Source organism: Emydura macquarii, unplaced genomic scaffold (genome assembly GCF_026122565.2).
Source record: "Emydura macquarii macquarii isolate MOO-44397 ecotype Brisbane River unplaced genomic scaffold, CSIRO-AGI_Emac_v2 contig_1386, whole genome shotgun sequence".
In the NCBI taxonomy this organism is placed as follows: Eukaryota; Metazoa; Chordata; order Testudines; family Chelidae; genus Emydura; species Emydura macquarii.
The window spans coordinates 2,337,579-2,350,403 of NW_027131523.1; the positions used below are offsets into that span (position 1 = coordinate 2,337,579).

A 12,825-nucleotide genomic window follows, 5' to 3' on the forward strand; every position below is an offset into this window, starting at 1 on the left:
AGCCCCGGCGCGTCCTCGCTCGGCGGCGGATTAAGAGATTAGCTCCTGCCGGCAGCGTGGGGCAGTGGGGGGAGCCAGCAAGGGCTGGCGGGGGGGGAACAGCCGGCCCCCCCTCCCCGGGCAAGGGGCTGGGGGGACACCCGGGGGCTGTGAATTGGGGGCTGGAAGCTGGGGGCAAAGGCGGCCTTCACACACACCCCGACGCCCGCCCGCCGTGGTGCATTCGGGGAGCTCCCCTGACCCCCAACTCCCACTCGCTCTGGTGCATTCTGGGAGCTCCCCAGGGCCCCCCCAACTCCCACTCACCCCGGTGCATTCTGGGAGATCCCCAGGGCCCCCCCAACTCCCGCTCACCCCGGTGCATTCTGGGAGCTCCCCCAGCCTCAACTCCCCCATGACGCCCACCCACCATGGTGAACTGCTGGGGGAGCCCCTCTGCCCCCCCCACCCCCTGCTTACCCAGTGCATTCTGGGAGTCTCCTGAGCCCCGCCCCAATTTCCGCTCACCCCGGTGCATTCTGGGAGCCCCCCTGGCTCTCCCCAACTCTCCCCTTGCCCTGGTGCATTCTGGGAGCTTCAGTGGCAACCCCCCCCCCCCAGCATTGCGGGACTCCCTGGGAAGTTCCCTTCAGGTGCCGGGGGGTTGCCTTCCCGTCCCCCGGGCCCTCAGTAGCCCCCCCACGTCTCTCTCCCTGCGCCCCCCTGCAGGAGTCCCCCCACCCTGCCCCTGGGGAGCTCGCACGCCCAAGGGACCCAGGCCGCCGTCTCCAGACGGGCGCGACCCCAGCCCCTCCAGCGCGGGAACCGAAGGGACCAGGCTGGGAGGTTCTGGGGTCTTGGCGGGGTCCAGCGGGGTCTGGCCCTCGTTGGCCCCAGTCCCGAGGCGCCCTCCCCCGGCAGCCCCCCCAGAGCACCCCACAGGGCCTCGCCGGCCGGATCCGGGGAGAAGAGGCGGGCGTGGAAGGTTCTGGGGCTTCCCCACATCTCCCCCGGACCTTTCGGGGCCCCTCCTTTTACTACCAGGCCTAGAAGACGCAGGCGGCGCGTGCTGGGTGCGGGGTCAGGGTGGGGTCCCTGGGATGAGCAGCCCGGTGCCTCTCCAGACTCAGACCCTCTCGCCCCCGGGCCGGCCTGCTCCGGGTGTGGACATGGCAGAGGAGCCAGGCAGGGGCTCCGGCGCCGAGGGTCAGGCACGGGCACCTCTGTGCCCCCGGCCGGCCTGGGGACGCCGTGAGCGCCCAGGAGCCGGGAGGCCCCAGGCTGCCCGGTGTCCACGAGGCCTCCACGGTGAGACAGGCGGCGCCGGCCCATAGACGCGAGCCTGCTCCAGGCCTGCATCGCAGCTACGGGTTCATGGAGCAGCCATGGAGCGAACCAGGACTACACGTCCCAGCATGCACCAGTGGGCAGGGACTGGACTACCCATCCCAGCATGCACCGGGGGGTGTGGGTGGTGGTTGGACTACAATTCCCAGCATGCACCGGGAGGGGCGGACTACAAATCCCAGCATGCACCAGCGGGGGGGCTGGACTACCCATCCCAACATGCACCGGGGGTGGGGTGGTGGTTGGACTACAAATCCCAGCATGCACCGGGAGGGGCGGACTACAAATCCCAGCATGCACCAGCGGGGGGGGAGGGGGGGCGCTGGACTACTCATCCCAGCATGCACCGGGGTGCGGCGGACTACAAATCCCAGCGGGCCCTGCACGGCGTCCTGTGACTCCGCGGCCAGCAGAAGCGCAAAAACGGACCGAGTGAGTCTAACCCTGACCCCCCCCCCCCACCCCCCGCTCCTCCTGCAGCTCCTGCCCCCCCCGCCCCCCGAAAGCTGCACCCCCCCATCCGTGCATCCCCTGCCAGGGCCCGAGCCCGGGCCCCCCCTGCTGCCCCCGCCCATCCCCATCCCCCCTCGCTGCTGTGCCCCCATCTGCCCCCTGCACCCCCCACCTCGCTGGGGGGCCGGGCCCGGGGCGGGGGGTGTGGGGGTCTCGCTGCAATGACGCTCTCCTCCGCCAGGGGTCGCTGCCTGGGGCCCGCCATGGACGAGGTGGACAAGATCCTCATCCGCTCGCTCCGCCTCTCTGGAACGTAAGCCCCGCCCCCCAGGGGGTGCTAGGGGGTCCCCCCCAGTCAGGGCCGGGGGCACTGGGGGGGGCTGGGCAGCAGGTGCTCTCCCTGCCCCCAGTGCTGGTCCGATCCTGGCACCCGCCCTCGGCAGCGTTCTATGCGGCCGTTCCCTCACTGCTCCTCCCCAGGGGTGGCTGCACCCTGGCGCCGGGTGAGGGATCCCGGCCCTGCTGGGGAGGGGGGCTTTCTGATGGCGGCTCCCGGCTCCCCGCAGGCCGGTCCCCGAGGAGGTGCAGAGCCTGCAGGAGTTCACCACCGAGCTGATCGTGGAGTCCGTGGTGCGGTGCCTCCGTGTCATTAACCCGCCCCTGGGCGCCGGCCTCAGCCCCGTCCTGCCCCCCGGCATGTCGGCCCGCTTCCGCCTGGGCGCCAGCCTGGCGCAGGCCTGCCAGGTGAGAGCGGCCAGGCCGCCCAGCTCCCCGAGCCCGCCCGCCCCTGCCGGGGCCCGAGAGAGAACCCCGGCGCCCTGACGCTCCCTCCTCCCCCCCAGGAGCTGGGCTACCCGGGCGAGGTCGGGTACCAGACCTTCCTCTACAGCAGCGAGCCCGAGATCCGGCGCCTGCTGCTCTTCCTGGTGGAGAAGCTGCCCCGGGATGAGGCTGAGGACGTGGGGCAGCCGGCTGGTACCGGGGGGGGCTCCTGCCCGGTGGGGGGGGCCGGACGGCAGGGCTGAAGGTGGGAGAAGCCTGGCGGGAGGGTGTATCGGGCGGGGGACCCGGGGGGTGGGGATGCGGGGGTGCTGGCCGTGACCTTTGCCGTCTTGCAGGGAAGTCGGCCGTGCTGCTCCGCGCCATCGCGGCAAAGATCAAGCAGCAGCTGGGGACGCCCTGGGTGCCCCCCGCTTGCCGCACCCCCCGGCTGCAGCTGCTGCAGGTGGGTCCCTTCCCCCTCCCTCCCCCCAGTTCAGACCCACATGTCCGTCCACCCAGCCCGGACTCCCCACCCGGCCCACGAGCCCCAGGCCAAACCCACGGGCCCATCTACCCCGGCATCCCGGCTGCTGCCGCTTCCTCTCGTGCAGCCCCACACCCGCGCTCCCCCCACCCCCGCGGCTCCAGGTCAGATCTCCAGGCCCCTCTGCCTCGGTGTCCCCTCCGGACGCTGCCCGGCACCCCCTTCGCCGTCCCCTGGCTGCGTTGATCCGGTCTCTGCCTCTCGCTTTCCAGCCCTTTTATCGTTCGCGCGGCGCGGCCCTGCCCCGCCGGGTCCCGGCAGCCTCGCCCCAGGGCCGAATCCCCTCCCCTCCCCTCCCGCACGAGGCTGCCCGTCGGCTTTTTGGGCCGGAGCCTCACGGCGGGAGCTGGCGTCGGCTGCTTCTCCACCGAGTCCGGCCCGCCTCCGCTGTCCCTCGACGCCCCACGTCCGGCCGCGCTCTGCGCTGCTGGCGTTTGCGCTGGGCTTCGCCCCGTGTGGTTTCATTTCACCCGTCGCTGGGGGGGCCTCGGTTTTATTCTGAGGAGGGGGGGTGAAGGTTAACCCACTGAAGTTGCCGCGCTGCCCCGGATCGGCCCGTGGGTGAGTAACGGGCGTCGGCCAGAGAGTGGAGGCGTGTCCCGGACCGGGGCCGACCCCGCCTGCGCGCAGCGAGCTGGGCGGATAACATCGGCCTGGGAGACCGGCGCCGATTTCTGCGCCCCCCTTTGTGCAGCGCGGGGGGGTTCAGCGTTTTTCTGGTTGTATCGACCCACGTTTCCCCAGCGGCGTGTCTCGGACAGGCGCCATCCCGCCGGGCGGGCGATTAGTCGTTGGTCCGTGAGCGCTCGGCGCGTCAGCAATGAGAGGCCCCTGCGCCGGCTCCACCCGCCGGGAAATTGGACTCCAGTGTCAAGCCGGGTTTTTCTTACTTGTAAATATCCGTGACCGCGAGGCCGGCCTGTGTCCGGGAACCTGGCGTGTCCTGCCGCGGGATCTGCGTGTCGGTGAAATCCGTGCTGGATCCTGCCAGGCGTGTTCACCCCTGGAAGCGCCGGTTGCAGCGTGCACAAGCAAGACATCAGCGAATCGCGCCTGGGTTTACGCTCCCCAGGCCAGCCCCGCGTCCCGGGGCTGGTTCAAACGCCTGCGTCGCCGGAGCTGGGACGCCACAGACAAGAAAAACACGGCTTGAAACCCGCTTAAATCCCGGACCGGCCAAGGGCGACGCCGCTGGCCCTGGCTGCCCAGACTCTGCCAGGCCTGAATGCGGGGCAGCGAGGGCGCCTGGCCTTGCAGATCTGAGCGAACGCAACCAGCAGCGACGTGACGGCGCGTGATGCTGGGACACTCTGGGCTGGGGGGTGCCGGAGGGGGGGGGAGGTTCACCCTGGGTTTGGCCCGGGGCCCACCAGGGGCTTTGAAAAAGTGGGGTTTGTTCTGGGATCTCGCGTGTGAATTTCCAGGTTAAAAACTCACTGGGGGGTGGTAAATTTCCATCCAGTGGAGCTAGAAGGGGCTGGCGCCGTGGGTCACTTGTGTGTTCACCCTGCTCGTGTAACGCACGCCTGGTGCACGGCCGGTGTGACGTCGGATACCCTGAGAGTCCGCAGCTGCGCGGCTGGGACCGATTCACGCTCAACAGGCGTGCTGTGCTGTGCTGTGCTCCTGCGTGCGTGTACGTGTGCGTGTGGGTGTGAAATCACTCGTGTGCGGCGCTCCGGTGCAGAACAGCACAGCTCGCACGAGGACGAAGGGCTGCCTGTAACGCGTCCGTCCATTCCGCCGCTCCTCGAGCGAAGACGGGCCGAATGTCCCGGCCTGGCCCGGCCCGGCGTTCTCCGGGCGGTTGAATTCGGTTGAATTGTCGTTAATTAAACAAAGCGAGCGGGGGCTTCTCCAGCCGCTCAGCGTAATTGGGCCTGGGCCCGGCCGTGGGGCGGATCGGGGCTCGTGACGGGGGTGGGTTCGTGCTGCGTGCCCGGCTCTTGTACCAACCCCCGAGCCCGGCCCGACCCGACCCGACCCGACCGGGGCTGATGCTGAACGGATGCTCTTGTGTGTTGTTTGTTGTCTGGCGCCCCCCCCCCCCCACCCGGCTGCGTCGGGGCTGGGGCCCTGGGGCCGTCCTGTCCCGTCCCGTCCGGCGCTGGCGCTGAGCCACCCTGCTGGGGCGTCTCCAACCCGTCCTTGAAGCCACGCCCGCCCCCGTTCTGGCCGTTGGGTTGATGGAGGAGACGTCCCATCAACTCTGTGTCTGCAAGGTGCCACCCCAGGGATGGGGTGGGGCGTTACCTCCCCCCCCCCCCGTTATCACCCTCACAATCTCCCCTGGCAGCCCCCCATCTCCCAATCCCTGAGGCAGGGAGTTCTGCAGGTTAACGTCCTTGGTTTCTCCCCGCAGGGCGCCCCTCTGCTGACGCCGTTCCACGCTCACCCTTTGGTCCTGCCCCGCGATTCGGGGCCGGTCGGTAGGTGGTGGGGCCGGATCTGAGCTCCAGGGGTGTCTGGGTGGGGCGGGTGGCAGCATGGATCTGAATTGGACCCGGGGGTGGGGCGGAGTGGGGCTGGGTCTGAAGGGGGCTGTATCCCTTTCAGGGCTGGGGGCAGAGATGGGGCGGCGTGGGTGGGAGCTCGGGAGGAAGGGGGCTGGATTGGGGGCACGGGTGGGAGCTGGGGGGGGGATAAAGGTGAGGATGTGAATGGAGCCTCTGACCTCCATGTCCCCGTCCCCCCCAGAGCGCCAGGAGTTTTTCAGGGGGTTCCTGCCCCCGGTGCCGGCCCAGCCCCCCCGCCCGGGCGCTGTGGCCCCCTCCTTGCTGGAGCGTCACGCCGGCGACCTGGGGGCGCAGCACGACTGGGAAGCGGAGTGGCAGAGCCAGGGGCTGGTGTCTCGCCTGCCCCCCAAGGTGAGGGGGGGGTCGGGGGAGGGGGGGCTCGTGCCTCGCGGTCGGGGGGGGGGTGTCGGGTGTTTGTGGAAGGTCTCCCATGAGGGGAGGGGTTTGGGGTACCCAGTGGGGGGACCCCCCATTTCTCTGGCCTCTGGGAATACATGCACTGAGGGGGGGGGCTGGCTGTGGGGGGGGGGGCCCCCCAGACACGCACTGACCCTCCTCCTCCCCCCCAGGAGTACGTCCAGTGGAAGCGTCAGCGGCTCCGGCGCCGCCTGCTGGACCAGCTGCGTCAGGCCGGGCCCCCCCACGGCACCGCCGGGTCCCCCCAGCCGGTCACACAGGACCTGGCCCAGCTGCTGGGGTCACTGAGCGCGGGAGACGCCGGGGGGCCCCTGGCCAAAGGGTCCCGGTTCAGCCATGCGCAGCACCTGGCGCACGGACAGGTACCGGGGGGGGCTCAGGCTGGTGCCCGGGGGGGGAATGGTTCTGGGAGGAGCTTGGGGTGCTGGGGGGAGGGGCTCAGAATGTGGGGTTCCTGGGCAGACTTTGGGGGTCTCTAGGCAGATGGAGGGATGCGGGGGCTGGAGGTGGGTGCTGGGGGCTACCCTGGCGGTTAGTGGACACTCGAGGGCCTGGGGGGGTTGGAGGGTTTTGGGCTGTGAGGAGGGACTCGGGAATTTGGGGGTACCATGGCGAGGGGCTGGGGTGAGAGCCCCTGTGATGCCCCCCTGTGGCCCCCCAGGACCCCCAAGAACTTGTGGGGCAGATGCAGATGGCAGCAGAAAATCTCCCGTCCTCCAGGACCTCGGAGCAGGTAATCTGGGGAGGGGGTACATTTGGGTGGGGGAGGGGACCCCTGATGGGGGAAGGGCTGCTTGCCTGCTGGGGTAGGGGGGACCCTAGTAAAGAGCAGGGGAGGCACTTACGGGTTGGGGGGTGGGGGACCCTGATACTGGGTGCCGAGGGGGGACTTCACACCAGCTGGGAGTTTAGAGCCCCCACCTGGCTCGGCGTTAACCCTGAACCCTAATGAGGGTTGGTTCTCCCCAATGGCTCCTAGCAGGACTCATCTAGCTGGTGGGGGTTGGGGGCTGGTCCTAGGGTGCCCCCTGCCCCCATGCTGGCCTTGAGACACTCCCCCCCCCCCACCTCTCCTCTCCCCTCCCAGGAGGTGCAGGCGCAGCAGGAGGCAGAGCTGGCCGGCCTGTGGGGGGAGCTGCAGCGCCTGGGGGCCGAGATGGAGGCCGTGGGGGGGCAGGTGAAGGTGCTGGAGCTCAGCCTGAGCCAGGTGAGAGGTGGGGGGAGGAGATGGGAGTGGGGGGGGGGCTGTGTTGGGGGGGGGGCCTGTGGGGAGCAAAGCTGGCTCTGAGTTTCATAGAATGTGGGGAGGGACCTCAGAGGTCATCAAAGCTCAAAGCAGGGCTGCTATATCATCCCAGCCAGGGTTTGCCCCATAGGGGGGATGTCCAACCTAGACCTCCCGCCCTGCAACTTGAGACCGTTGCTCCTTGTTCTGTCATCTGCCACCACCGAGAACAGCCCCATGGGGGGAGGTATGGGGGGCACCGGGGGTGAGCAGTTGTGGGGGGCTGGGCTGGCTCTGAGCTTCTCCCCCTCCCCAGAGGGGGTAGTGGGGCTGGCTCTGCAGGGGCTGGGGGAGGGGATGTGGGGGGGCCATGCACCCCTGATCTCTCTGCCCCCAGGCGGAGGGGGCGCTGCGCCAGCGGCAGCTGGCTCTGGGGGGCGCGAGCAGACCCTGCGGGTGAAGAGCCAGGCCCTGGAGCTGCTGCCCCACGCCGAGAACAACCTGGCCAAGCTGCAGGTACGGGGGTGGCTGTGGGGGGCTGGGCTGAGCCAGTGGGACTGGGGGGGGACGTAGGGGGCAGGGTGGATTGTCGGGGTGCAGGGAGGAGGGGGAGGTGGAGGAGTGGGGGGCTGGTGTGGTGGGAGGATGCTGGGGGGCTGGGAGGTCGGGGGGTGCAGCAGGCCCCACCCTGACCCCCGGCCCCCCGCCCCGCAGCTGGTGGTGGAGGGCAGCGCCCAGCGCCTGGTGCACCTGGCAGCGCAGTGGGAGACGCACCGGGGGCCCCTCCTGGAGGAGTTTCGCCGCCTCCGCGCCGCGCACCGGGGCCGCCAGGTGAGCCGGGGGCGGGCTCTGGTGCTTGGGGTCTCCCTACGCCCCCCCCCGGGGTCTCCCTACACCGGTGCAGCCACCCCCCGACCCTGGCCTCGCTGTACCCAGCCCCCCCCCCACTGCTTCCTCTCCTTGCTGGGCCAGGGGGGCCGCTCGGTCTGGTCTGCACCTGCCCCCCCGGAGCAGCGGGTCGCCCCAGGGCAGGGGGTCCCGGTCAGGTCTGTGGCTGGGTGGCCGGGGGGGGGGGCCCAGCCGCCCCCTCGTGGTCTCAGCGATGATCACCCCCCCACACCCACCCTGGGTCCTGTCACCGATGTCCGGGAGTAACCTGTGGGGAAACTGAGGCATGGCCCGAGCCTGCGGAGAAAGTCCCACGAACATCTGCACTTCCTCGCCGGGGGGCTCCACCCCGGGGCGGCCCCTCTCTCACTGACCCCCCCCCCCCTCTTTTCCTCCCCCCACAGCTGGAGTCGAGCCGGCGCCTCTCGGAGATGCAGACCTTGCACGAGCGCAGCCGGAAAGCAGCCACCGAGGCCCGGTGCAAGGAGGAGCTCTGCCGGCAGCTGGTGGGCGGGGCCTGGGCCGGGGGGCGGGGCCGGGGGGCGGGGCCGGGGGGGCGGGTGAATTGGACCATGTGCCCTTTGCACGCCTGCTTTGTTGCTTCGTGCAAGGGTCGGTCGTTTGCCCGACCCACAGCTGCATGGTGGGGGGGGGTGTTTGCACACTGGCCTTGCACGCTCGCTGGGCACACCTGCCCTGCCCCCACTCCTGATTCCCAGCTGAAGAATGGGGCACGTGTCATTTGCACACCGGTCCCCACTTTGCACGCTGGTCGCACACTGGCTGGCTGGGCCCCTGTTACTGTGGGGGGGGGGCTCATGCTCCTGGAGCGGGGGGGCCTTGGTGGCTGTGGGGCAGCACTGGTGGGGCTGGGGGGCAGAGGCGGGTGCTGATGCCCCCCGCCCCCCCCCAGCTGACGGAGCTGGAGTCGCTGCCCAAGGACGTCTCGCGGGCGGCCTACACCCAGCGCATCCTGGAGATCCTCAGCAGCATCCGCAGGCAGAGCCAGGACATCAGCAAGGTAACGGCCCCCCCAGCACCCACGCACCCCCCCCCCGCGATCCCCCTGCAGTCCCCCCAGCCCCCCACTTCCCCGCATCCCACCCGCAACGTCCGCAAGCGGGAGATCAGCGAGGTCACCCCCCGACTCTCCCCGCTACCAGCCTCTCTCCTGGCCCCCCCCCCAGCTCTGCCCCCCCCAGCTCTGGGCCCCCCCCAGCAGTGCTATGTCTTTTATCCCCACGTGGGCCTTACATCCCCTCCCCCAGGGGTGGGGGGCAGGTGCAGCCTTTCCCTGCGGAGCAGAACCCGGGTAGCGGTGAAAGCCAGCTTTCCCCCCCCCCCGAGCGATTGGGGGGGTCTCTCCCCCCCGCAGCAGTAATGGATCTCCCCCTCTCTCCCCCCCCCCCCAGATCCTCTCGGACACCCGGGCCCTGCAGAAGGAAATCAACCGGCTGACGGGGAAGCTGGACCGGACCTTCGCCGTCACCGACGAGCTGGTCTTCAAGGTGGGGGGCAGGGAGGGGAGGCCAGGCCCTGTGGGGGGATGTCGGGCCCATGAGGGGGGCCTGTCTGGGGCGGGAAGGGGGCTTGGGGCAGAGTGAGGGGATCTGGGGGGGGAGAAGGGCTCCTAACCCCCCTTGTCTCTGCCCCCCAGGACGCCAAGCGGGACGAGTCGGTGCGGAAGGCCTATAAGTACCTGGCGGCTCTTCACGAGGTGGGGGGCTGAGAATGGGGGGTGGGGGGCAGCGAGGCTTGGGGGCAGCTATCAGGGCCTGGGGGGCTGTCACCACGGGGGGAGTGGGGGTGGCTGCTGTGGATCAGGTCAGGGGGAGGAGACAGTGTGTGGGGGCCCATGAACCCCCCCAGCACCACTAACCCCCCCCCACCTCCTCCAGAACTGCACCCAGCTGATCCAGACCATTGAGGACGCTGGTGCCATCCAGCGGGAGATCCGGGACCTGGAGGAGCAGGTGAGAAGTGGGGGCAGGGCGGGGAGTGGGGCTCCCAGCGTAGGGGGGCTCCCAGCTGTGGCTGTGAAGGTGTTAAATCCCCCCTCCCTCCGCCCCCCCAGATCGAGAGCGAAGCCACCAAGAAGACGCCGGCCAACCTGGAGCGGATCCTGAGCGATTACCGGGCCCTGCGGCAGGAGAATGCGGCACTGCTGGGGCGGCGCCAGGAGCCCTGAGACAGCCACACATAACACCCCTCCACTTGCCCCCGCCTCTGCTGCATCAGCCCCCCACATTCTCCAGCTGCCTTCCTGAGGCCCCCCCTTCACAGCTGCAGGGCCGCCCCCCCCCCACTTCCTGGCCCAAGCAGCCGCTGAGTCGGGGCTGGATGATTTTGCTGCCTTTATTCCCTGCCCACTGAGTGCAGCTGGGTCTGGGGGGCAGCATTCCCCCCTACTGGAACGAGGCCAATAAAGTCCTTGGTTTTGCAGGCAGCTCCTGTGTCCCAGCGTTGGGGGGAGGGGCTCTGGCCGGGCCGGGGGGGGGGAGGGATCTCCCCCCATGCCCAGGGGCTGGGTTCTCAGCAGCTGGAGCTGCAGCGGGGAGGGGAGGACGTCTCATCGCCGGGGCCGGGCGGGGACCACACGGGGAAGGGGGGGAAGCAGCAGCTTCAGGTCCAGGTGCCTGGGGAGAGAGAAGAGTTGAGGGGGGGGCAGGGTCCCCGGGGGTGGCGGGGGTGAGGGTCGCACATGTGAGGCCTCCACCTGCCCCAGGGACATGGCCAGCATTTGGCAGCCCGCCCATGCCAGCTGCCCCGGGGGCGTGGCTAGCCGGGGCGGCCCCGCCCACCCGGGGCACCTACGGGGGCGTGGCTAGCCGGGGCGGCCCCGCCCACCCGGGGCACCTACGGGGGCAGTCGCGGGTTCCGCTTCTTCAGGAATTCGGCCTCGTCCACGGTCCACACGGCGCCTTTCACGTGCTCCACGCGCACGAAGCACTTGTGCAGGCTGAGGTTGTGCCGCACGGCGTTCTGGGGGGCGAGGGGGCAAATCAGGGGAGCTGCAGCCCCCCCGGCAGCCGGTGTCCCCCCTCCTGACCCACAGCCCCCCCCCTGGTGCTGCCCCCTCCTGACCCACAGCCCCCCCGCTGCTGGCCCCCAGCCCCCCCACCAGTGCCCCCTCCTGCCCCACAGCCCCCCCACCGCTGCCCCCCACCCCGCAGCCCCACCTTCCAGGTGGCCGTGTTGTGGCGGAAGAAGCCGAATCTGCGGCTGAACCACTGGTAAATCTCGTTCAGCGTCAGCTGCCGGTCGGGGGATTCCAGGATGGCCTGGGGGGGGGGCACGGAGGGGGGGGGATGGTAAATGGGGGTTGTGCTGGAGCAAAGTGGGGGCACCCTGCTGGGGGGAGGGGCAAAGGGGGTGTCAGGAGCGCAATGGGGGAAAGGCAGGTCACCGGAGGGGGGAGCCCAGCGGTGGGGGGAAGGATGAAGGGGGTGTCACCGGGGGGGAGGGGAACCCAGGGCACTGGGGGGGGGGACAAAGGGAGTGTCACCGGGCGGGGGAACCCAGGGCACAGAGGGGGTGTCACCGGGGGGCTGGGGGTACGGGGGTGTCAGCAGGGGGGAACGGGCACCCAGGGGTGGCAAAGGGGGAGTCACGGGGGGCCCGGGGCGCAGTGCGGGGGGCTCACCCAGCGGATGAGCACAGCGTAGGTGAAGGGCGGCCGGGCCGTGCTGAGCCGATAAAACTCCAGGCTGGGGCCCAGATCTGTGGGGGGAGGGGAGCAGAGCTGTCAATCAAGGGGGTGAGGCCCCCCAACATCTCCCCCATGTTACACCCCCCCACGTTACGCCCCCCCAGCGAGCGCGCTTCCCTCCCAGAGCCAGGGCGAGAACCCAGGGGTCCTGCCCCCCCCCCCCGCCTCTCACCTGCAAAGACACTGGCCCCGGGGCTGCTCCAGGGGTGCAGCTGGGGGGGCAGGGGCATCTCCTGCGTCCCCTTGTGGGCAGGGAGGGCGGCTCCAGACCGGGCCCAGCCCAGCGGGCTGGGGGGTTGGGGGGGGCAGCGCTGGCCCTTGGCTGCCATTGCCTGGGGGGAGAGGACAGGTAAGTGATGGGGGAGGGGACTCTGGCCCCACCCCTCCCCCCACCAGCAGCATGTACTCTGGCTCCACCCCCTGGCCTTAGGTCCCGCCTCCCACTCCATCACCTGCCCTCCTGAACTCAGACCCCGCCCCTCCCTCCCAGGGCTCTGCCCCCTTCTTGCCCCACTCAAGGGGATCCACCCGCCCCCCCAGCTCTTACTGGCTCCAGGGCTCTGTCCATGGCGTCCGTCCTGGCCAGCTGGGCCTGCATGGCCCCCAGCCGCTGGCGCTCCCGCTCCAGCTGGGGGCAGGGATGGAGGGACAGGTGAGTGGGGGGCAGGAAATGGGGATCGGAGGGATTCTGCCCCGCCCGGCACGTACAACATTTAGATTTTCTTCTCATTCCCTCCCATTTTTGGTGGGGAGGGGGGGGCCTGCCCTGGAAAAATTGAAATATTTTGCTCCCCCAGGTGCATTGTGGGGGCTGTAGGGTCCCCCTCCCATCCCATCCAACGCTCTCGGGCAGGCTCCCATGATGCACTAAGATTCCCTCCGCCCCCTTGCACTGCTGCCGAGCATCCTGGACCTTGTGTGGCAGGTGCCTTGGCCACATGCACCGGGACTACAACTCCCATCATGCATCTGGATGACAACTCCC

General features: G+C 70.1%; 1 protein-coding gene across 1 annotated transcript; it reads left to right on the forward strand.

Annotated features, from left to right (window-relative positions):
• Positions 1-1,685: 1,685 nt before the first annotated feature.
• Positions 1,686-10,530, forward strand: CCDC22 (coiled-coil domain containing 22). Its single transcript, XM_067552389.1, is given in 19 exon segments — positions 1,686-1,758; positions 2,021-2,092; positions 2,346-2,523; positions 2,622-2,754; positions 2,898-3,004; positions 5,448-5,514; positions 5,783-5,952; positions 6,171-6,380; positions 6,680-6,721; positions 6,724-6,751; positions 7,106-7,225; positions 7,641-7,759; positions 7,958-8,074; positions 8,536-8,637; positions 9,045-9,152; positions 9,544-9,639; positions 9,789-9,848; positions 10,030-10,104; positions 10,206-10,530. Coding segments are annotated over 18 exon segments (1,896 nt in total). The 5' UTR covers positions 1,686-1,758; positions 2,021-2,042; the 3' UTR covers positions 10,320-10,530.
• The last annotated feature ends 2,295 nt before the right edge of the window (positions 10,531-12,825 follow it).